At 48.4% G+C, this 23,412-nt stretch overlaps 1 protein-coding gene across 1 annotated transcript in view; it reads left to right on the top strand.

Moving 5' to 3' along the window:
* The window catches only part of ABHD11 (abhydrolase domain containing 11), a 194,674-nt gene that overhangs the window by 59,902 nt on the left and 111,360 nt on the right, over positions 1-23,412 (top strand). Inside the window, exon 4 of the mRNA XM_086958491.1 lies at positions 3,697-3,867. Within this exon, the coding sequence (XP_086814617.1) occupies positions 3,697-3,867 (171 nt within the window). The remainder of the gene's footprint in view (positions 1-3,696; positions 3,868-23,412) is intronic.

The following is a 23,412-nucleotide window of genomic DNA, read 5'->3' as shown; positions in this document are numbered from 1 at the left end:
ATGGGGGTCACTCCATGTGCCCCCCTGCATGCACACCGAGGCACCAGGAGGTCCTGTAGGGCCCCCTTAGTTTACTCACCGCCACCCTTTTTATGGCAGGCTCACCGCTATGAAAAGGAGGGTAGTGAGGAAACTCCGAATATGCTTGGCGGTGCAGCAGACTGCACACCCAGCACATTGTGTAATCAGACCGTTACGAGACCGCCAAGGATCGTGGGTCCCCGGCGGTAGCAGTTGTCCTATGGTGATCCGACAGCCAAAGACATAATACTACACGGTTGAACCGCCGGTGAGGCGGTTGCTGCACCGCCACTGTGGTTTTGGTAGTCCAGCGGACCGCCAAACTCCTAGTCAGGCCCTTAGACTTTGGGGAAAAAGAAGATCATTGCTTTCCTGCTGAACACGGTTTTATTTTCAAGGGCTTTCAGATTGCATAGGAGAGCCTGCTACAATTGGGAGCCCTGAACTAAAAAGGTTTTTCCTTCTGTTCATATTTGTTTAGGCAATGCGCCATAATCGAGCAACATATGATTGGTAACATATGACTGGGGAATCCAGAGTGGAATGTGAGGGACTGGCTTGTCTCTAGTAAACTTAGGTCCTTTGCGAGTAAAAGCTTGAAGTGCTATGCATAGTACATTGAGGTCACTTTGTTTGTCAACTGAAGCCAGTGTTATGAGATGAGCGTCGGGGGGAACAACCGAGTAGCAGTGGCCTGCAGACTCTTAAAGTTTCACCATTTATTTTTTAGATTAATCCCTTTAGCATTGTGCTTTTGTTAGTTCTTTATTAGAACTTTCTCCTTTAGCTTCCTACATTTCTGCTTCATTTTGAGTTGGCTTCCCTTTTCTATGCTCATCTGTAACATGGTACCTTTTTTGTCATTGTCAGTGGGAAAGTGTTCTAAATAACAAAGGCAATGGTGTTGCGTGTTTATCTAGGTTCCTGATCGATACTGTGACCTTATGCCCCTATTCGGCTATAAATCCATTTATTCCCTATATTGGCATAACCGTTCAAGTGCGATTTTCTGAAAAGTCATCTCTGGCCTCACACGAACAGAGCCACATTCCAGCATAGCTCTCTGCCACTTCCTTTGCGACCAATTAGTGCAATGACAGAGCAGAAGTCACTATCTGATATTCCTAGATAACACTCCGAGTTCTTCAACAAGATAAAAACTCAGCAAACCTGGAAATCCCCGCTTGCTGTGTTTTGATTAGTAATGGAACTCTAATGAGCAACTGATAACTATCACTTCCTAGTGACATCTTTAATTGACGTCTTATGTCCAGCAAACTTGCGTCAAACCCAGCACCTGTCAGGTATAAATATTACCAACGTTGCCTTAAGCAATGAGCTGCTGTTGTACGAGCTACTGATGCAAGCTGCCTGCAAGACCCCGTGTTGGTAAATCTAGCACTCTGTCGCTGCAGCCTGCTGTCCCTGTGGTGGTGAAGCTACTGATACCATTATCGCTGCTAAAGCGCGACCGATGGTGCAGTACGCTTAGGAGCTGAACAGCCGTCCCTCTGCGAAGACATCCAGCAGATTCCAGCTGCCCGCGGACGCTGTTCCCCCTCCTTCCTCGACGCGCTGAAGAGACCCGCTGCCTTTCTCCTGCAGAGAAATCCAGCTCCGGCGTTTCCGGTCTACCCTCGCGGGTGACTGGGATATCGAGAGTGACCCCTGAAGGAGATACCAGTCCTCCATCATTCTATTCAAAGGTATGGTGTTGACTAAACCCTTAGACGAGAATTCTTGAAAGCAAGCCTTGGCAAAACCAACTTAACTTAAAGCTACTTACTTACTCCCCTTCCACGTGTTAGGCTTAGGTCAGGCACACTGGGGTAGGTTTAGTTAGAAGCACCAGTTGAGTATGTTAGCCTAATGTATATATGACTGTATATATGTTTTATTACTTTTAAACCATTGTATGGCTAAGAAACCATATCAATGCTTTTACAGTTCTATTTCGCAATCCTTATCTTACTGTACGTACTTTTTATAATAACAAGTCTTGCAATTGTGGCAATACATTTCTCTTCTACAAGAAGAAAGACTGTTCAATAAATGTTAACCTTTATTGACAAACGCCCGTCTCTCTGTTCTCTACATCTCGTGAAAGTAAACTGCACTAGACTGACTGAGTGAAATACATGTCTATTGTTTCACACGACCCTAGAGATTGACTCTTGATCTGAGGAGCAAAGTTGTCATGTTGCACGGTTGTTGGAAAGCTGAATCCCTTCTTGTCTGTGCCAAGGAAGCTGATCACTTCCTATGCAGAGAAGAAAGTTTCCAGTGACCTCTGAGCTAGTTGGTAACACAACCCAATTAAGTTTAGCATAGTCAGTGGAGGCCTGGAATATCCGCAGTTCCACGTCGATACTACTGTCTATGTTATTCCAATGCGCAGGGCCTAGTGGGAAACTAGGAACTACACTACAATGGCACATGCAGAAAAAGAGTCTAATTATCCAAAGACGCTAAAACTAGTTGTCTGATAGTCACTCTCGAAGTTCAGATCATGTGCCTACCTAGATTACCAATGGCAGAGAGCCCTGGTTACCAGTGGCTGAAAGCCCTAGTTACCAATTACGGAGAGCCCTTGTTACCAATGGCGGAGAGCCCTTGTTACCAATGGCGGAGAGCCCTTGTTACCAGTGTTGGAGAGCCCTTGTTACCAATGGCGGAGAGCCCTTGTTACCAGTTGCAGAGAGCCCTTGTTACCAATGGCGGAGAGCCCTGGTTACCAGTTGCAGAGAGCCCTTGTTACCAGCGGAGGAGTGCCCTTGTTGCCAATAACACAGAGCCCTTGTTACCAGTGGCTGAGACCCCTGGTTACCTGTGGCTGAGAGCCCTTGTTACCAATGGCCTAAAGCCCTTGTTACAATGGTATACAGCTCTTGTTGCCAATGGCGGAGAGCCCTTGTTACCAATGGTATAGAGCTCTTGATGCCAATGAGAGAGTGTTCTTGCTACCAATTGTGGAGAACCCTTGTTACCAGTGGTGGAGAGCCCTTGTTACCATTTGTTGAGAGCCCTTTTTACCAATTGTATAGAGCCCTTGCTACCAATGGTGGAGAGCCTTGTTACCAAATGTGGAGAGCCCTTGTTACCAGAGGTGGAGAGCCCTTGTTACCAATGGTGGAGAGCCCTTTTTACCAATTGAATAGAGCCCTTGCTACCAATGGTGGAGAGCCTTGTTACCAATGGTATAGAACCCTTGTTACCAATGGTGGAGAGCTCTTCTTACCAATGGTGGAGAGCCTTGTTACCAAAGGTGGAGAGCCCTTCTTACCAATGGTGGAGAGCCTTGTTACCAAAGGTGGAGAGCCCTTCTTACCAATGGTGGAAAGCCTTGTTACCAAAGGTGGAGAGCCCTTCTTACCAATGGTATAGAACCCTTGTTACCAATGGTATAGACCCCTTCTTACCAATGGTGGAGAGCTCTTCTTACCAATGGTATAGAGCCCTTGTTACCAATGGTGGAGAGCTCTTCTTACCAATGGCGGAGAGCCCTTCTTACTAATGGTATAGAGCCCTTGTTACCAATGCTGGAAAGTCCTTGTTACACTGAACTCTTTTCTTTCTGTACGTTCCCAGGACAGTAAAGTAATGTATTGCACGTCATGTTACACAGCTGTACATGATCATCACTGTGGATTTTCTTTTCTTTTCTCTTGCATGAAGCCGGATCTCGTGCAGGGATTAGTGTCCGTGGACATCAGCCCATCTCCAACAGCCGCCAACAGCAGCTTCCACACCTTAATCGCTGCAATGAAGAGCGTCCAGGTGGAGGCAAACATCCCGCGCTCCACTGCCAGGAGGCTCGCAGACGAGCAGCTGCGCCTGGGGATACAGGTACCTGTCATTGACCCGTAAGCCCTCAGTGTGGCTTGACTATTGGTTCCTTTCTCGTGGGCATCATTCAAGCGAGTCTTGCATGGTCGCAGCCAGGGGGTGCCAATGTTTCCTGGTGGGTGGGCCCATCCATGGGTATGTGTGTGCCCTGTTGGGTCGCTGGTGAGTCTTTGTTAACTTTATTTCCGCCATTGACTAACACCCAGCCAGGGCACATGTTGTGGGCATGTTCTTGAAGGGTCAGCATTACATTTATGGTTGCAGTCTTTCACATTTGGTAGGACAGAGTGGGTGATGTGCATGTGTGTGTGTCTGATATGATGAGTTTGTGAAGGGAGCCCAGAAAGTGATGGCACAGGATAACACACTCTTGGTTAAAAGGTCGGATCATTTAGTTAAAAGGCACTTAGAAACTTTCAGTATGAAAAGCATTTAGTGAAAAGATATTTAGTCAGCAATATAAATCTTAGAATTCCACAATGTACCATTACCACGACCTTTGAGAGAGCTAATGTCTTTTTTTCCCTACGGCATTCCTAGTGTGTGTGCCTCTTAATAGAGGCAGGCATGCGTCGGTGCATACGCCACCACGTGTCTCCGTCATGTGGTACCAACGAGCCAGTGCCAGGTCACGATGTTCATCTCTTTCAGGAGGCATCCATTAACTACCATTGTGTTAATGAGGCCTCATACTGGAGGAGGTGTTTGTGTGTGTGTGGGTCTGTGTGTGATAATGCCACTGTGGTTTTATCTCTCACAGAATGCAGCTATGGCTCTGCGGTGATCTCATTTTGCATGTCCAGAGTCTTGATAGCCTCGCTCCGTGATATTGTACAGGATGCAGCCATGGGACGGGTCTGTGGGAATGACCTGTATGTTTGATATGAGACAGCACTGAGTCTTTGCTAATGACGTTGTGTGTCCCACAGGTGGTAGCATTGTGTCTATTCTATCCTCACAACGAATGCCTCCTACAAGAGGCAGCGTTCAGTTTGTGCTCTGTGTGTCGCTTGCAAAAGAAAGCGCTCAGCCCCACTTTGAGAGCCTCTTAAAGGCTGCATCACTGAGTCTGTTCTAACCCCTCTGATTGTGCCCCATACAGGAGGCATCACTGAGTCTGTTCTAATCCCTCTGATTGTGCCCCATACAGGAGGCATCACTGAGTCTGTTCTAATCCCTCTGATTGTGCCCCATACAGGAGGCATCACTGAGTCTGTTCTAACCCCTCTGATTGTGCCCCATACAGGAGGCATCACTGAGTCTGTTCTAATCCCTCTGATTGTGCCCCATACAGGAGGCATCACTGAGTCTGTTCTAATCCCTCTGATTGTGCCCCATACAGGAGGCATCAATGAGTCTGCCCTAGTCCCACTTTGTGCTTCATACAGGAGGCATCACTGAGTCTGTTCTAACCCCTCTGATTGTGCCCCATACAGGAGGCATCACTGAGTCTGTTCTAATCCCTCTGATTGTGCCCCATACAGGAGGCATCACTGAGTCTGTTTTAATCCCTCTGATTGTGCCCCAAACCGGAGGCATCACTGAGTCTGTTCTAACCCCTCTGATTGTGCCCCATACAGGAGGCATCACTGAGTCTGTTCTAATCCCTCTGATTGCGCCCCATACAGGAGGCATCCCTGAGTCTGCCCTAGTCCCACGATGTGCTTCATACAGGAGGCATCACTGAGTCTGTTCTAACCCCTCTGATTGTGCCCCATACAAGAGGCATCACTGAGTCTATTCTAATCCCCCTGATTGTGCCCCATACAGGAGGCATCACTGAGTCTGTTCTAACCCCCCTGATTGTGCCCCATACAGGAGGCATCCCTGAGTCTGCCCTAGTCCCACGATGTGCTTCATACAGGAGGCATCACTGAGTCTGTTCTAACCCCTCTGATTGTGCCCCATACAAGAGGCATCACTGAGTCTATTCTAATCCCCCTGATTGTGCCCAATACAGGAGGCATCACTGAGTCTGTTCTAATCCCTCTGATTGTGCCCCATACAGGAGGCATCACTGAGTCTGCCCTAGTCCCACTCTGTGCTTCATACAGGAGGCATCACTGAGTCTGTTCTAACCCCTCTGATTGTGCCCCATACAGGAGGCATCACTGAGACTGTTCTAACCCCTCTGATTGTGCCCCATACAGGAGGCATCACTGAGTCTGTTCTAATCCCTCTGATTGTGCCCCATACAGGAGGCATCACTGAGTCTGTTCTAATCCCTCTGATTGTGCCCCATACAGGAGGCATCACTGAGTCTGCCCTAGTCCCACTTTGTGCTTCATACAGGAGGCATCACTGAGTCTGTTCTAACCCCTCTGATTGTGCCCCATACAGGAGGCATCACTGAGTCTGTTCTAATCCCTCTGATTGTGCCCCATACAGGAGGCATCACTGAGTCTGTTCTAACCCCTCTGATTGTGCCCCATACAGGAGGCATCACTGAGTCTGTTCTAATCCCTCTGATTGTGCCCCATACAGGAGGCATCACTGAGTGTGTTCTAATCCCTCTGATTGTGCCCCATACAGGAGGCATCACTGAGTCTGCCCTAGTCCCACTTTGTGCTTCATACAGGAGGCATCACTGAGTCTGTTCTAACCCCTCTGATTGTGCCCCATACAGGAGGCATCACTGAGTCTGTTCTAATCCCTCTGATTGTGCCCCATACAGGAGGCATCACTGAGTCTGTTCTAACCCCTCTGATTGTGCCCCATCCAGGAGGCATCACTGAGTCTGTTCTAATCCCTCTGATTGTGCCCCATACAGGAGGCATCACTGAGTCTGTTGTAATCCCTCTGATTGTGCCCCATACAGGAGACATCACTGAGTCTGCCCTAGTCCCACTTTGTGCTACATACAGGAGGCATCACTGAGTCTGTTCTAATCCCTCTGATTGTGCCCCAAACCGGAGGCATCACTGAGTCTGTTCTAATCCCTATGATTGTGCCCCATACAAGAGGCATCACTGAGTCTGTTCTAATCCCTCTGATTGTGCCCCATACAAGAGGCATCACTGAGTCTGTTCTAATCCCTCTGATTGTGCCCCATACAGGAGGCATCACTGAGTCTGCCCTAGTCCCACTTTGTGCTTCATACAGGAGGCATCACTGAGTCTGTTCTAACCCCTCTGATTGTGCCCCATACAGGAGGCATCACTGAGTCTGTTCTAATCCCTCTGATTGTGCCCCATACAGGAGGCATCACTGAGTCTGTTCTAACCCCTCTGATTGTGCCCCATACAGGAGGCATCACTGAGTCTGTTCTAATCCCTCTGATTGTGCCCCATACAGGAGGCATCACTGAGTCTGCCCTAGTCCCACTTTGTGCTTCATACAGGAGGCATCACTGAGTCTGTTCTAACCCCTCTGATTGTGCCCCATACAGGAGGCATCACTGAGTCTGTTCTAATCCCTCTGATTGTGCCCCATACAGGAGGCATCACTGAGTCTGCCCTAGTCCCACTTTGTGCTTCATACAGGAGGCATCACTGAGTCTGTTCTAACCCCTCTGATTGTGCCCCATACAGGAGGCATCACTGAGTCTGTTCTAATCCCTCTGATTGTGCCCCATACAGGAGGCATCACTGAGTCTGTTCTAACCCCTCTGATTGTGCCCCATACAGGAGGCATCACTGAGTCTGTTCTAATCCCTCTGATTGTGCCCCATACAGGAGGCATCACTGAGTCTGTTGTAATCCCTCTGATTGTGCCCCATACAGGAGGCATCACTGAGTCTGCCCTAGTCCCACTTTGTGCTACATACAGGAGGCATCACTGAGTCTGTTCTAATCCCTCTGATTGTGCCCCAAACCGGAGGCATCACTGAGTCTGTTCTAATCCCTCTGATTGTGCCCCATACAAGAGGCATCACTGAGTCTGTTCTAATCCCTCTGATTGTGCCCCATACAAGAGGCATCACTGAGTCTGTTCTAATCCCTCTGATTGTGCCCCATACAGGAGGCATCACTGAGCCTGTTCTAATCCCTCTGATTGTGCCGCAAACCGGAGGCATCACTGAGTCTGTTCTAACCTCTCTGATTGTGCCCCATACAGGAGGCATCACTGCGTCTGTTCTAATCCCTCTGATTGTGCCCCATACAAGAGGCATCACTGAGTCTGTTCTAATCCCTCTGATTGTCCCCATACAAGAGACATCACTGAGTCTGTTCTAATCCCTCTGATTGCGCCCCAAACCGGAGGCAACACTGAGTCTGTTCTAATCCCTCTGATTGTGCCCCATACAAGAGGCATCACTGAGTCTGTTCTAATCACTCTGATTGTGCCCCATACAAGAGGCATCACTGAGTCTGTTCTAATCCCTCTGATTGTGCCCCATACAAGAGGCATCACTGAGTCTGTTCTAAACCCTCTGATTGTGCCCCATACAGGAGGCATCACTGAGCCTGTTCTAATCCCTCTGATTGTGCCCCAAACCGGAGGCATCACTGAGTCTGTTCTAACCCCTCTGATTGTGCCCCATACAGGAGGCATCACTGAGTCTGTTCTAATCCCTCTGATTGTGCCCCATACAAGAGGCATCACTGAGTCTGTTCTAATCCCTCTGATTGTGCCCCAAACTGGAGGCATCACTGAGTCTGTTCTAATCCCTCTGATTGTGCCCCATACAAGAGGCATCACTGAGTCTGTTCTAACCCCTCTGATTGTGCCCCATACAGGAGGCATCACTGAGTCTGTTCTAATCCCTCTGATTGTGCCCCATACAAGAGGCATCACTGAGTCTGTTCTAATCCCTCTGATTGTGCCCCAAACCGGAGGCATCACTGAGTCTGTTCTAATCCCTCTGATTGTGCCCCAAACCGGAGGCATCACTGAGTCTGTTCTAATCCCTCTGATTGTGCCCCAAACCGGAGGCATCACTAAGTCTGTTCTAATCCCTCTGATTGTGCCCCAAACCGGAGGCATCACTGAGTCTGTTCTAATCCCTCTGATTGTGCCCCATACAAGAGGCATCCCTGAGTCTGCCCTAGTCCCACGCTGTGCTTCATACAGGAGGCATCACTGAGTCTGTTCTAATCCCTCTGATTGTGCCCCAAACCGGAGGCATCACTGAGTCTGTTCTAACCCCCCTGATTGTGCCCCATACAGGAGGCATCACTGAGTCTGTTCTAACCCCTCTGATTGTGCCCCATACAGGAGGCATCACTGAGTCTGTTCTAACCCCTCTGATTGTGCCCCATACAGGAGGCATCACTGAATCTGTTCTAACCCCTCTGATTGTGCCCCATACAGGAGGCATCACTGAGTCTGTTCTAATCCCTCTGATTGTGCCCCATACAGGAGGCATCACTGAGTCTGTTCTAACCCCTCTGATTGTGCCCCATACAGGAGGCATCACTGAGTCTGCCCTAGTCCCACTCTGTCCTTCATACAGGAGACATCAGCGAGTCTGTTCTAAATCCAATGTGTGTACCTCACGCTAGAGGCAGCACTGAGCCGGGCCTAGTCCCACTGTGTATGCTTCATATAGGAGGCTGCACTCAACCTTTGCTATTTTCACAGTGAATGTTTGCTCTGCAGGTGGCAACACTTAGGGCCCGATTACGGGTTTGGCGGTCTGTGGGACAAACAAACCCATGGTGACGGTCCATGAACCACCAGACTGGTGGTCTACCTGCCGTATTACAAGTATGGTAGTTGGACCACCATTGGACCGCTGCTACCATCATGATTCTTGATCCCATGGCAGTGGCGCAGCGGTCTGAGGCACTGCCAGAACCGCTGTGGCACTGCCTAGTATATTACGAATTACCTCACTGCGACTCTTTCCACAGTAGTGCGCCCGCCATGGAAAGGATGGCAGTGAGGCAACTCATGGAGCCTCTGTGCCCAGGGGTGCATGCAGGGGGTAAATGGTGTGCCTCCTTGTATTTCTGCACCCTCTGTTCCTGCACTGAAAGAAATGCACAGCATTGTGCACTTCTGTCCATGCAGGAACTGGCTGCGGCGCTCCTCCGGCGGTGCCTTTCTAAGGCTCTCCTATGAGCCTTAGAAAGGCACCGCCGTGGGACTGCTGCGGCAGGACCACCTGCCGGCGGGCGGTCAGACTACGGGTTTGGCGGTCTCGCAGCTGGGCACTGGCATGGCGTCCCGCTGCAAAACCACCAACCTCGTAATCAGGCCATCAATCTTTGCCAGTCTTATTAGACATGCGTCTCATGGGTGGGTTCCCTGGGTATGTGCATACATGAGACGTCCAGAGTTTAGCATGCAGTTTACGGCAGCTCCCTTCACATTCCTGCTCATACCCAGAGTAAATCCAGTTGTGTATTGTGCTTTTGTTTTCCTAATCTTCAATAGATCATCTGACATACTACCTTTATTATCACCTCATAGCACACCACCGGGTAGATTTCAATTTGAAGAATGTTTTGTGTTTGTTAAACCAATAGAAAACTTGTGGTGTAGCCTCATCATATCACTTATTATCACTGAATCATGTCCATCTGTAGCAGTCTCTTTATTTGCACTGACCCATTCCAGGTTATATTTAGAGACGCGTGATCACTAATAGTTTCTACCTCAAAATGTTATTTCCTGTGAAATCGTCTATATTTACAAAAAAATAATGTGCTGCATCCCTGGCTCCTTAACCTCTTAAGCGCTGCTGACGGCCAATGGTCGTCACGAGCGCTACCTCCCCAGTGCTGCGCACGACCATTGGACGTCCATTCAGCACTAGTTCCAATGGACAGCGCAGCACTGGGGAGGGATATTTGCGAAGCAGCTAAGGCAGAGGTCTTCAAACTTTTGTTGGCCGAGCCACCCCATCTAAACCTTTTTACACGTCGAGCCCCCCCACCGCTACCACCACGTGACAAAAAAATTCTGGAAGCTGGAACTCTGCATCATTGAGGCCCATTACCTCCTGCAGAGCCCAGGTCGTATAGGTCAAATAATATTAAATAAAGGTAGAGTGTTTAGTAAACTGAAGTTTTGGTGGTTAATGTGCTTATTCTAAAGTTCAAATGAAAAGACTCCAAGAAAAAAATTAGCACAAAAAATTACATTGGTGCTTTATTTTTTACATAAAACACAAAATTTAGGATAGATTAGCAAAAACACTCCCAAAACACAGGTGTGGGAGTGCATGTTTTTCTCCACAGAGACAATGTGTGGATGGATTCTTGCTTCTGACATACTTGGGTTGAGCTCCACTTCCAGTCTTGAGTAGTGCCTTGAAACAGGAGTGCTCACAAAATGTTGTAATATATTTTTTGCAGTTTTATATAGTTCGAACATGACCCAAAGGTATTGGAGCGCTTTACAGGAGCATCTTTTACATCACACAAGCACAAATTCATTTTTTGTAAGCACAGGGAAATTAAGCGATTTGTCCAGAATCACAGGATGTTGAGCAGACATCAAGAATTTAACCTGTTTTCCCAGCTCTACAGTTATCAGCTCTGTTGTGCCACATCCTTGCCCCTAAACAAGATATCAGAAAAAGAAGTTCCACATAACATGCTTTCTGACACAATTGAAAAATTGATTATGTGGTGTACGGCCAGGTGTTGCCATGCTTCCGGTTTTAGACGTCACATGGCTCGAGGAGAGCTCCAGTGGGCAGTCTCCCCTGTGAGCTGTCCCATTTCAATCGCTACCCTCCCTGCAAGTTCCAACAGCAGCTAGGGCCGTGGGGTCTGATTTCATTGCTAAACGCCGATAATCTGTAGTCCCCCTTTGTCACTCACCTCCATGCAGATATGGCTGAAGAGCATGGGTACATGAGGCAGGTCACAACAGTGAGATATGTTATGGACACAGATTTTATCAGAGAATTGACAGTATCTGAATCGGAGGCGGCAGCCATGTCAAAGGCCTTAAAAAACCTACAGGACCTCCTGTCTGACTAGTTTCGACTTGCAAAGGGTCGCAGTTCAGACACACCCTGTGGGTGCAGGAGGGTCCCCAAAGTGTAACAGAGATAAGAGAAATCCGGAACAAAGGCATACTCTTTTGACAAGATTCAGTTGCGAAGACCAGAGGGATGAGGTAGCTGCTGGGCCCAGTGGTTAATTTTGTCCAGATAAGGGTGCCGCCCATAAAGGGGCTTCTGACTAAGACCTGGGGGATACAAATGCCTTCACATCATTTTTAGGTTTCGACCTAAGCGAAGAGCTGCGCACTTGTGCGCAGCTCTTCTGCGCAGGAGAAATCTAATGAGTATAAGTAGTGGCTTTGAATCCGCCCCTGTCTCCCATTGGCTAGCTCCATAAATGGAGGCTAGCCATTGGAAGACAGATCTGTCCGTCATGGCCGGACCAGATTCGTGGGCGATCCCGAGAATTTTTCTCTTTTGGCCCACGTCATGCGGCGGTGGGCGGGACTTTTTGTGCACGTCTCTCTCCCTGCCTGTCGGTCGCTCTGCCACTGTCTGTAACTATCCCCCCTTGCAGTCCGCATGGAGCCAAAAAACGTAAGCTATTCCCGTTGATGTGATTGGTACATCTTTGCACATGGGCAACTTTAAGTACAGGCACTGCTATCCCGATTCCAGAGAAGCAATACACTGCTCATCATGTGCAACACCAGAAGTCTGTCAGCATAGTATACCCCCACGGACTAGCGCCAAGGTGACCGTTTCTTTTAAAACACATGCTCGTAAAGATTGGCATCAGCGTTTTAAAACACTGCAAGCTGAAGATGGCCATATGGTGACGCCTAATTTTGCTTGCAGGGTGTATTACCGAGAGGACAAGGCAAGGTGAAGACTTCGCTATTCCTGGAGCCTGGCGGGTAGTAGGGCAGAGAGGTCAGGCAGTTGTTACTCAGTGTGAGCCTCTGCACATTCTGCCGACAGCCTATCTCGTTCCAAATGACGAAAACAACCACAAAAAAAATGTGTGGCATAAAACTTTTTGTCAAGTTGTTTTACTATTTCAAACCCGGTTTAACGCTCGGGGTGGACACCGCCTGTTTCACGAGTTGCTTCTGTTCTCGTTTTATGGAAGCCTGCAAGTGCTGTCAGCTAGGGGGCTGGCGACCTGTGCTTCTGTGAATGCATTTATGGCGAACATTTGTGTCACTGTGTGCATAATAGCTAGATCGATGTGTGAACTGTGTGAAGTGGAGCCGAGGCTGGTAAATATGACAAGAATGTGCCATCTGCCCTGGACGTGATGTACCCGGGCTCGTGGAGAAACCAGCGGACATTTCAAGTGTACTGCAGTGCACTGGTATTGCCTTGGGGTATTTTACCAGATAAACTGTTTGTATGATTTGACGTTTCTCTTTTCAAATGGGATCGGAGTTCACATCTCATAGTGTTGAAAGCCTTTATCATAGTAGCACAGGTTTTAGGTTGAGGTAAATAGAGGAATATAGGTTTAAATACCAGCAGGGCTGGTTCAGCATTTTGTCTGGTAAAACTGGTGCAATCAAATGTCCTGAACCGAACCATATAGAAACATTCACTGCGCATTTTATCTCATCGCATGGTAAAATTTGTTTTATATATTGCACTTTTGCCATCTCCCGAGTGTGTGAGGGCTTTGTCTCCTCAGTGCACCTAGGACTGTCACAGTGGCCCCTTTTGTTAGTGTGCATGGGGTCAGTGACTATCCTTACTGTAAGTGTTGCTGTAGGCGGACGATTAAGGCTGGAGTCTACGGACTGAGAGGTATGCGTATGTGAATGTGTGTTTATGAATAGGTGTGAGTTATGTATGAGTGAGTGTGTTTATGTGTAGGTGTGAGCTAGCTTGGTCGGGTGTGGGCATGTGACTTTTATTAATTGGTTGTGTGTAAGCATGTGCATGAATGTTTTATGACTCAGAGGGTATGTGGAACTGGTAGGAGATTATCAGCAAGACAGTGAAACCTTCTTAAAGCTATCTGTGGGAGAATACACATATGTGCAAGTTGTCTAATTAGGTTCGAGGGTGTTTACAGGTGCTTTGTGACAAGTGAAGGGACCATGGCTATCAGTGGAAACAATGCCAGCAAGTAGAGAATTGGGTGATGTTTAGTCATGTTATGCATGAGGCAGGCCCTAAATTTGATAACTGCTAATGGAGGCCTGGGTAACTCAAATGTGTTGTAAAATGCACCAACTGGCACTTATTTTGAAGTTAGCGTTTCCTCAAAGGCAAAAACACTCCTGGATCCTCTGAAAGTAAGGTGACTTGCACTTTTGCTCGGTCTAATTTGAGGAAGAAAATTACGCCCCGCCTCTTTCAAAGTTCAGCAGCCCCCACTGATGTAGCCTTGTGAAGCACACTCTCGCAGAAGGTGACACAGAAGACGCAGCAGCTCTAGACAGGGCACATCACTCAGGGCAGCTCAGTAGGTTGGCAGCCTGACGCAGAGCTCTGCCTAGTGCCTAAAGGTCCAATTGTCACATACTCGCCAGCCCTTGCCGTCCCTGTTTACAGCACTAAGAGGAACTTGTGGAACTTCATGCCAATCTGATTCCGTTTGCCCCAGCTCCCACCCATTACTACGGAGGACTTGATGCATGTCCGTGAAAGGGGAAAAAGGAGTCCCATTTCCAGAGAAGCAGTTGACCCTTGGGACCCACATATCTGTCAACAACAGAGCCCTGGGATGAGATGCTTTTCTTCATTTATCCACGGCCCAGATATGAAGAACCCCGACCCTACTCAGAGCAGTGCGCCCCGGTATCACTGACATCACGAGGAGCAGATTCTGATGGGGAGTACAAAACCACACAGCAACAGGGAGGACACTATCTGCCGCCTTAAAACACCGACATTGACCCAAAACACATTAATATCCAGTGTTTTGTCTCTCCCCTTCAGATGCTCGTAGCTCCTGTGTTGTGACACTCGTTTAGTGTAGTAATTTTCAGTTTTAGTACACATACGCCCTTAGCTAGACCAGCCTATGTAGCCAAAGTAGTTTGCATTGCAGATCCTGTAGTTTTCCTTTCCTACATGTCCCAGCATGCAGTGTGTTGACTTGAAAGGCAGGAAGGAATGTGACCACATCACGTTATTTCACCTTTAAATTGCCGACAATCCCATACGTATCGTGGTTCATTTCAAAACACACTCATCCCTTTAACTTTATTTTGTGTCCGCCAGTTTACCAGGGCCAGACATTTCCCACAGCCGCTTTCCCCGAATATTTGTAAAAGAGAGCACCATTCTTTACAAACAAGACGAGAAACAGATTATGCAGCAGATAATGTGTGAGTATGTAAACCAGCGTGTTGCAGAGTAACTTCTATGAAGCATAAAACAACCGATCGGCATGTACAGTGGCAACAAACAACCAGAACCCGGGGACTTTGAGATGGCTTCTTGGATTTGCGCCACTGGTTTTATACCAGCATCACAAGTCCTGTGTTCAGGAGCGAAGCTATTAATGTGCGGCAGGTCCAGTGGCACCGGGGCCGAGACTGTCCTTTTTTTGCACCAGTGTCCCACTAGCTCGTGTTTTTACCCACGCCTTTGACCCTGCACCCACTCCCCCCCCCCACACTTCCCATACTTTTTAATGCACTTCGACCTTTGATTACATGGTAGGCGCATCCTTCGTCACATGGCTTCTCAGCGCAAGCAGATCCCGCTGGCCTGCTCTCCCACGAAGCAGGCACATCCCTGCATGTTTATCAATCCCCGGAGGTGGTGCCTGTGAGAGCCGGGATGAGCTGGAAACAACCCACACCTGCAGTGTGAGAGACAGTGTGTATGAGAGACAGCAGTGTGTGTAAGAAAGACAGCAGTGTGTGAGAAACAGCAGTGTGTGTGAGAGAGACAGCAGTGGGTGTGTTCAAGGCAGAGTCAGCAGTGTAAGAGAGACAGCAGTGTGAGACCTTTTATTTATGTTTTGGTTTTTGAAACATAAATAAAACAAAATATTTGCAATGTCAATATAACAAACTGCGTAAATACGTGACCTATTGCATTGAAAATGGTGCTGGTGCTGGTGTCCGTCCCCGCCACCCCCGCTCTTCCTGGTTGTGCTGGTGTCCGTCCCCCCCACCCCAGCTCTTCTTCGTTGTGCAGGTGTCCGTCCCTCCCACCCCGCTCTTCCTAGTTGTGCTCGTGTCCGTCCCCCCCACCCCCGCTCTTTCTGGTTATGCTGGTGTCCGTCACCCCCCACCGCCGCTCTTCCTGGTTATGCTGGTGTCCGTCAACCCCCCACCGCCGCTCCTCCTAGTTGTGCTAGTGTCCGCCCCCCCTTACTCGCCCTTCCTGGTTGTGCCGCTGTCCGCCCCCCAACCCCCGCTCTTCCTGGTTGTGCTGCTGTCCGTCCCCCCCCACCCCCGCTCTTCCTGGTTGTGCTGCTGTCCGTCCCCCCACCCCCGCTCTTCCTGGTTGTGTTGCTGTCTGTCCCCCCCACCCCCGCTCTTCCTAGTTGTGCTGGTGTGCGTCCCCCCCCCACCCCCGCACTTCTTGGTTGTGCTGGTGTCCGTCTCCCCCCACCCCGCTCTTCTTCATTGTGCAGGTGTCCGTCCCCCCCACTCTGTCTGTGTGAGAGTGGCTATGTCTGTGTGAGGGTGGCTCTGTGTAGGTGGCTCTGTGTGTGTGAGGGTGGCTCTGTGTAGGTGGCGCTGTGTGTGTGGGTGGCTCTATGTGAATGACTGTGGGTGGCTCTGTGTGTCTCTGTGGCTCTGTCTGTGTGGCTCTGTCTGTCTGTGTGTGTGTGGCTCTGTGTGGGTGTTTGTGCTCTGTGTGTGTGTGCAAATGCAATAGGTCTCGCATTTGTGAGAGATTAAGCTATTGGCATTGTAAAGGACAATGCCATTTATTTATCTGTTTTCAAAACCAACACATAAATACAAAATTTGTCATTTACAATGCCAATAGCTCTAACTTTTACAAAGGCGAAACCGTTGCATTGTAAATGCTTGTTCATGTGTGTCATATGAGACAGCTTCCCAGGGCACGCACACAGGCAGTTTTGGTGCTGCCAGCTGCACCTGAGTATTTCACAGGTCTTTAAAAGACCATTACGGGTTAACAAGGCTTTGTTTTTTTTACCCCTTCTTAGAGCCCCTGAATGCCTACTCTTCCTATTGCTGGAAGAATTAGCCCCCTTACCTAACTGTTGCGCCTCTGACCTGTGATTCCAGACACTCTCAGCCAAGCCCAGCTTGCGAAGGTGAAGTGGAGGGGTGAAGTGTGCGCCCCCCAGAATGGATGCTGCCCCCCCCAGGGGGGGCGTGCCCCACAGATTGAAGACCTACGTTCTATAAGCATTACGGTGAGTGTTCCCACACAGCTACCATGGTTTTTTTTTTTTTTTTTTTTTTTTTGGTAAACCTTTATTGTAAGTAACACAGTTACAATCACAGGCACGATACCATCACAGTCGGCCAATAAATCAAAGGCGGTCAAAGCAAATCAATTAAGCAGCTAGCAAAGCAACATTCCGGCACCCGAACGCCCCGTTGTAACTCAGGATAATGTCCGTACCAAATTGGCACCAGGATTAATGAGGTTTCTTTTAAAGTTTTAAGGAAAAACAGGATCTATTGCCGCACAATCAAATAATACAAAAGCAAGGGGTTAGCAAAGGTCAGGATATTCACGGTCAGGACTACTGCAGGCAGGACGATAACGCCGGTACACAATTATCAGGATAGACAATAAGCTATGCATTCTGCCCCCCAATACAGCAGGTGCCCGCCTTAACACAAAACTTTATAAAAACATCCCCCCCTGCAATTCGCATCACCAGAACGTACGGAGAGTAGCCCTTTACTTGGTCCTAACAAAGACGAAAAGAAAGAGAAATGAAGAGAAAGCTGAAATAAACAGAAGAGAAAAAGAGGCCCTAGAAACAGAAAAAGGAAAGACAATATTACCCCCCCCCACCCCGCACACCCGGTCTAAACAATGCTGTGTCCCAGTCCAAACCTTTCGTCGCCATTTAATCAAAGTAGTGAAGGTCCAGTAATAATGAGTGTCCAGGGGAAGGCAGGAGATCTTGCAGTGTTCTAGAGCACAACACATTCCTGGAGCCGTCCACCACCCTCGACAGCCTCCCGGTCAGCCATGCAAGTACAGGCAGTACAAGTAGTCAGTCAGCGCAGTTTGAGTAGCATGACGACGTCAACATTTGGTGAGAAGGCAGCATAGGAGTCACCCCATGCCTCACATCAAGGGAGTCCCCGATGAGTCCATGAGCTGGGGAGGCAGGCACCGTTCCGAAGAAACCTTCCGTAGCGATCAGGGAGGCCTCACAGACCAATTCACGCTTGCCAGCAACATACAGAGATGTACAAAAAACACCCATCCGGGCCTTACCACGGACTGAAGGGGGAGTCACTGAGCCATAGACACCCGGAAAAAGTGTCAGCATCACATGCACTCGTGACTCCGCAAACGTCGGGGTCTAAGTTCACAATTGGTGTTGCCGTTGTATCAGGGAGGGTATCCAAACCCCCTGCTCCTCGCCGGTGTGCACCGCCATCTGTGCCGGTGGAAGCGGCTCTGCAGGGACGACGCCATCAATCGGGGCCCACGGCATAAGTGCCGCCGGAGCCCTCACACAAGCCGCCATCTTGTCGACTATCAGGGCGTCTCTTCAGTTGCAGACGGTATAACTGCCGCCCCAGCCATCGATCCGGTGGTTCCACACATTTCGCACTGTGCATCCGAGCGATGCCAAATCACAACACATTGGCTGGCTCCGAACCCCCAAAACGCGGACCCTGTTTACTACAGCCGATGTGCATCCATCTCAGTCAGGGAAACAAAGAACAATGTCGCAGTCCTCCATTAGCGAGGCAGCAATCCAGGGAGGAGGGCGGGTCCATCCAACACGGGGAACCGGCACTCCACAGCAAGAGCAGGGGCTCCTCTCGGGGCAAGATAAACGCCCCAGCGGGTGTCTGGCGCCACTCAGGTCCTCCTGGCCGATGTTGCTGTGCCCACGGCGGCAGCGACCTCACGCGAGGCCCCGGCTCCGGGACCCGCACAGGCCCCGCCGACCGAACGGGCATATCTCCGCCCTCCGAACTCGGAGAGCCACCGGAGTCACTCCTAGCAGGTCAGGGCACATTCCGCCGTTCGACAAACCGTCGGCAGCGCCGCCGCAACAGCTGAATCAGATAGCCGGAGGAGAAGGTCGTCGGAGCCGGGAGCCCCCGCGACCATCTTGGCCGCCGGCCTGGCTCCGCCCCCCGCTACCATGGTTTTTGACACATTCCCAGATTTACAAGGACTTCTAAACTTGGTAATGATTCAAAAATATGCTCCCATAGAGAGGCGTAATGATGAGATCTCTTTCTATATGTGCTGAATTCTGCAGCACATATAGACAAGCATTAGAAATGCAATCGGGCTCGGATTTATTTGAGTTTGAGCTAATGGCATTGTAAATGGTAATGTATTTTTGCTAAGTGTTATGGAGTGTGTTAATGTGGTGGTGGTGGTGGTAGTGGTAGTACTGGTGGTGGTGGTACTAGTAGTAATGGCGGTGGTGGTAGTACTGTTGGTGGTGGTAGTGGTAGTACTGGTGGGTGTAGTAGTGGTAGTACTGGTGGCTGTAGTAGTGGTAGTACTGGTGGTGGTAGTACTGGTAGTACTGATGGTGTTAGTACTGGTGATGGTGGTGGTACTGGTAGTGGTAGTACTGGTGGTGGTGGTACTGGTAGTGGTAATACTGGTGGTGGTGGTACTGGTAGTACTGGTGGTGGTACTGGTAGTGGTAGTAGTGGTAGTACTGGAGGTGGTGGTACTGGTAATGCTAGTACTGTTGGTGGTAGTACTGGTGGTGGTAGTACTGGTAGTGGTGGTACTGGTGGTGGTGGTACTGGTAGCGGGAGTACTGGTGGTGGTGGTACTGGTAGCAGTAGCATTGGTAGTGGTGTTGCTGCTGCCCGTAATACTGTTAGTGGTAGTACTGGTGGTGGTAGTACTGGTGGTGGTAGTACTGGTGGTGGTAGTGGTACTGGTGGTGGTGGTAGTACTGCTACTGGTAGTACTGGTGGTGGTGGTAGTACTGCTACTGGTAGTACTGGTGATGGTGGTAGTACTGTTGGTGGTGGTACTGGTAGTACTGGTGGCTGTAGTACTGGTAGTACTGCTGGCTGTAGTACTGGTAGTACTGGTGGCTGTAGTACTGGTGGCTGTAGTAGTGGTAGTACTGGTGGCGGTAGTACCGGTAGTACTGGTGGCGGTAGTACTGGTAGTACTGATGGTGGTAGTACTGGTAGTACTGGCCACTCTGCACTCACCGCCACTCTGCACTCACCGCCACTCTGCACTCACCGCCACTCTGCAGTCACCGCCCCTCTGCACTCACCGTCACTCTGCACTCACCGCCACTCTGCACTCACCGCCACTCTGCACTCACCGCCACTCTGCACTCACCGCCACTTTTCTGATGTTAGTGTGAGCCTCCCTTCTATGTCAGTGTACCAGCCTTAGAGCCCCATGTGATGTGATTGTCTCCTTATAAACTGCTTATTACATACTAAGTAAGCTTTGAAGAAGTAACAATATGGATGACCACTGGGGGTTGGGGAGAAGGGGTAAAGGATAAATATGGAGAGTTCTGGTGATCTAAAAAATGGACCAGGGGTGATGAATATTTTAGGTAAGAAACTTGAAAAAAAGTGGAAAGTAAAGGGCAAATTTACTAAATGTTAGCGCAACTGATCCCAGCAATCAATGTTTCTGTGTGCGTGGTTCAATTGAGAGAGAAATATTGGCAAGCTATATTTACTAAAAAAGGCCTGTTCCTGCATTCTCCCACTGCACTGCTCCATGATGCACAAGCAGGCACCATTGTGCAAAGGTGTGTGTGTGTGTGTGTGTGTGTGTGTGTGTGTGTGTGTGTGTGTGTGTGTACGTGTGTGCGTGTGCGTGTGTGTGTGTGATGGTGTGAAAACTAGATCTGATGCATATGATTCTCTACATTGCTGGCCGGCTGTTCATGCTGAAGCTGAAGGGAAAAAAAACACAGCAGTGCACTCGCTCCCAGCACCATCTGCCTTCAATTACCGGCACCTCGGACAGCTGGTAATTGAGGTTTTATGTATTCTTCTGCGCGTGTTTCTTAAAAAGTACTGTGACTGCCCTTGAAGCTACAGGAAACTTCTTTCAATTATCTCCGCCGTGAACGCGGCACTCTGACAGCTCCTGCAATGGTGTACGCGCTCCCACCATCTGCATTGCATTACACAGGCACTCTGACAGCTCCTAATTAAGATTAAAAAGTCTTCCGTGCACGTAACCGCACACTTTATGCCATGAAACTGCAATAAATGACGGACGAAAAGTAAATATAGCCTCTCACGTCAAGGCTACTAAATAGACAGCACAGCGAGGACGAATCACTAGGCACATGCCATAAAAAACGCGGCGCGCACTAAGGAATGTGCCAGCCTGGACCCCTTTCAGAATTCTTTTTTTTTTCGAATACATAAGAGCTCGGAAACTCCGCCCCACTTCGTGGTGGGCGAGGCCCGAGCCCTAAAAAAGGAAAAAGACTTAGTATTGTTTGTGTGCAGAAAGGTGCCCCTTCCTACACAAAAACAATCCATACATGGGTACCTGTGTTTGCACTAGGCTGACAAATTGTCACCAGCACCACAGAAAAGGATAAAAACGCACCATGCTGGATAAATACTGCACATTCCTGCACTTTTCCAGTGGTACAGGGCAGAGCGCAGCAAGGTGGCTTGCTGCATTGCCCTGCACCACTAATTCCATAAATATGCCCGGAGGTATGAAATTCGGTACAGAGGTCGCCCGAGAAACCTGCTTAATGTATTTTACGTATAGATTTTAAATTCACATGGTGAACATTACCAGCACAGAACATGCGGATGCAGTAGACATGCAGCTGCACACTTCTCGCAAGACATTTTATGCTCAAAACAAGTATCCTACCATTGTACATTGCAAGATCAGTGTAAGCATACGAAAAACAGAAATGATAACTCAAGTTGCATAAAATTACAGCAGCGTTTATACACATTTTGCACAGGCTATTTAGATCTTGCTGTACCCTGTACTGTTATCACACACTTTGTGAAGAACAGGGTCCTACAGTAAGACTGACCCAAGGTCTGACAGAAAGCCACCTACTCAAGCTAAGCAAATAATTTAAAAGTCTCCATTTCAATAAATTCTGTACCCAACATCTACCTGTGCTAATTATTCTGGTCTGCTCCCATCCTTATCCGTCATGGTGCCCCTCATCTTGAGACAGTCTGTTAAAAGTATAAAAGCAAAGTTTTACTCTGCTATTAAATTCTGCTCTACCTTTGTGACTAGGATTTAAAGTCATGATCCAAAGGTGGGCCAGAACCTAGATTGCTGCATGGCCTAATCAGAGAGGAGTGGTCTTCGTAGCATGTGGAAACATAAACGGCAAAAGCATTATTCACGAAAAATAAACTCCGAAATATGATATCCAAGTTTCGACCTTACTACCATTCCACCATACACCAGGATCGAGTTACTGTAATAATTTAACACAGTCATAAATTGCAATTTACATCTCTTCAATTGAATTTAACACTTTAAAACAGCCACACCCGAGAACTTCACAGGTCTTTAAAAGACCATTTCACGTGACGAGGCTTTGTTTTTTTTCACCCCTTCTTAGAGCCCTTGAATGTCTACTCTTCCTATTGCTGGAAGAATTAGCCCCCTGTTGCGCCTCTGGCCTCTGACCTGTGACTCCAGACACTCTCAGCCGAGCCCCCAGCAGCTGGAGCTGCAGCAGCCCGGCTGAGACACACTTTTCGCGTAGCTGAAGTGGTGGGGTGAAGTGCGCGCCCCCCCCTGAAGGGATGCTGCGCCCCCCCCAGGGGAGCGAGCCCCACAGTTTGAAGACCTATGAGCTAAGGTGTTAAAAGTGTCTCATTGTTGAAAGTCAGCCACATATCACATGTTAAGAACTCGAAATGAACATTACGTAACATGAGTGATATGAAGTGAGGAGTCATGAGATTGTGCTAAATTGCAGAAGGCCCTTGGGAGGAATATACTACATATTTTGATCATTATAAGATGTCCTGGATAAAACACAACTGATTGGATCTAAAAAAGACGGAGCAAAACATAAATAATGGGATGAATTTCAATGAGACTATTCAAGGCAAACCATAGTTTATAAAGGTTAATGATTAAAGTTATAGGAAATACCCTGTTAATTCAGATCTGGTATTTACAGACAAAGAGTAGATTTTGTATCTGGTAGATTGGTTCCAAGAACATAGCCATTGAGGATCTTGTAAAAATACAGCAGATTATTGCTCATCTATAACGTTGTGAACTAAATTACACTGTTCCAAACTTAATTATATGTTTCAAAATGTAGTAGTTTAATGATCTTGGTTAGATGTACTTCCTGTCATTCATGTAGGAAAAATAAAGAGGAATGTCATAGGCTTCTAGCCCTTTTGGGCTCATGTGCCACTATTTTTGAATGCTTTTGTTCATTTTGTCTGGAAGGGTGAATAAAAGATCACAAGGCAAACCAGAATGATTCTGCCTGAATCATAGTGCATATCATGCTTTTCCTGAATTACTGCTGATTTGTGGACGTTTTTGTCATATTTGATAAGTTTGATAGATCACTATTGTGGCAT

Source organism: Lissotriton vulgaris, chromosome 2_1 (assembly GCF_964263255.1).
Source record: "Lissotriton vulgaris chromosome 2_1, aLisVul1.2, whole genome shotgun sequence".
Lineage (NCBI taxonomy): Eukaryota > Metazoa > Chordata > Amphibia > Caudata > Salamandridae > Lissotriton > Lissotriton vulgaris.
Note: the sequence above shows the minus strand (reverse complement) of the source record. Positions and strands in the feature narration are given on the sequence as shown.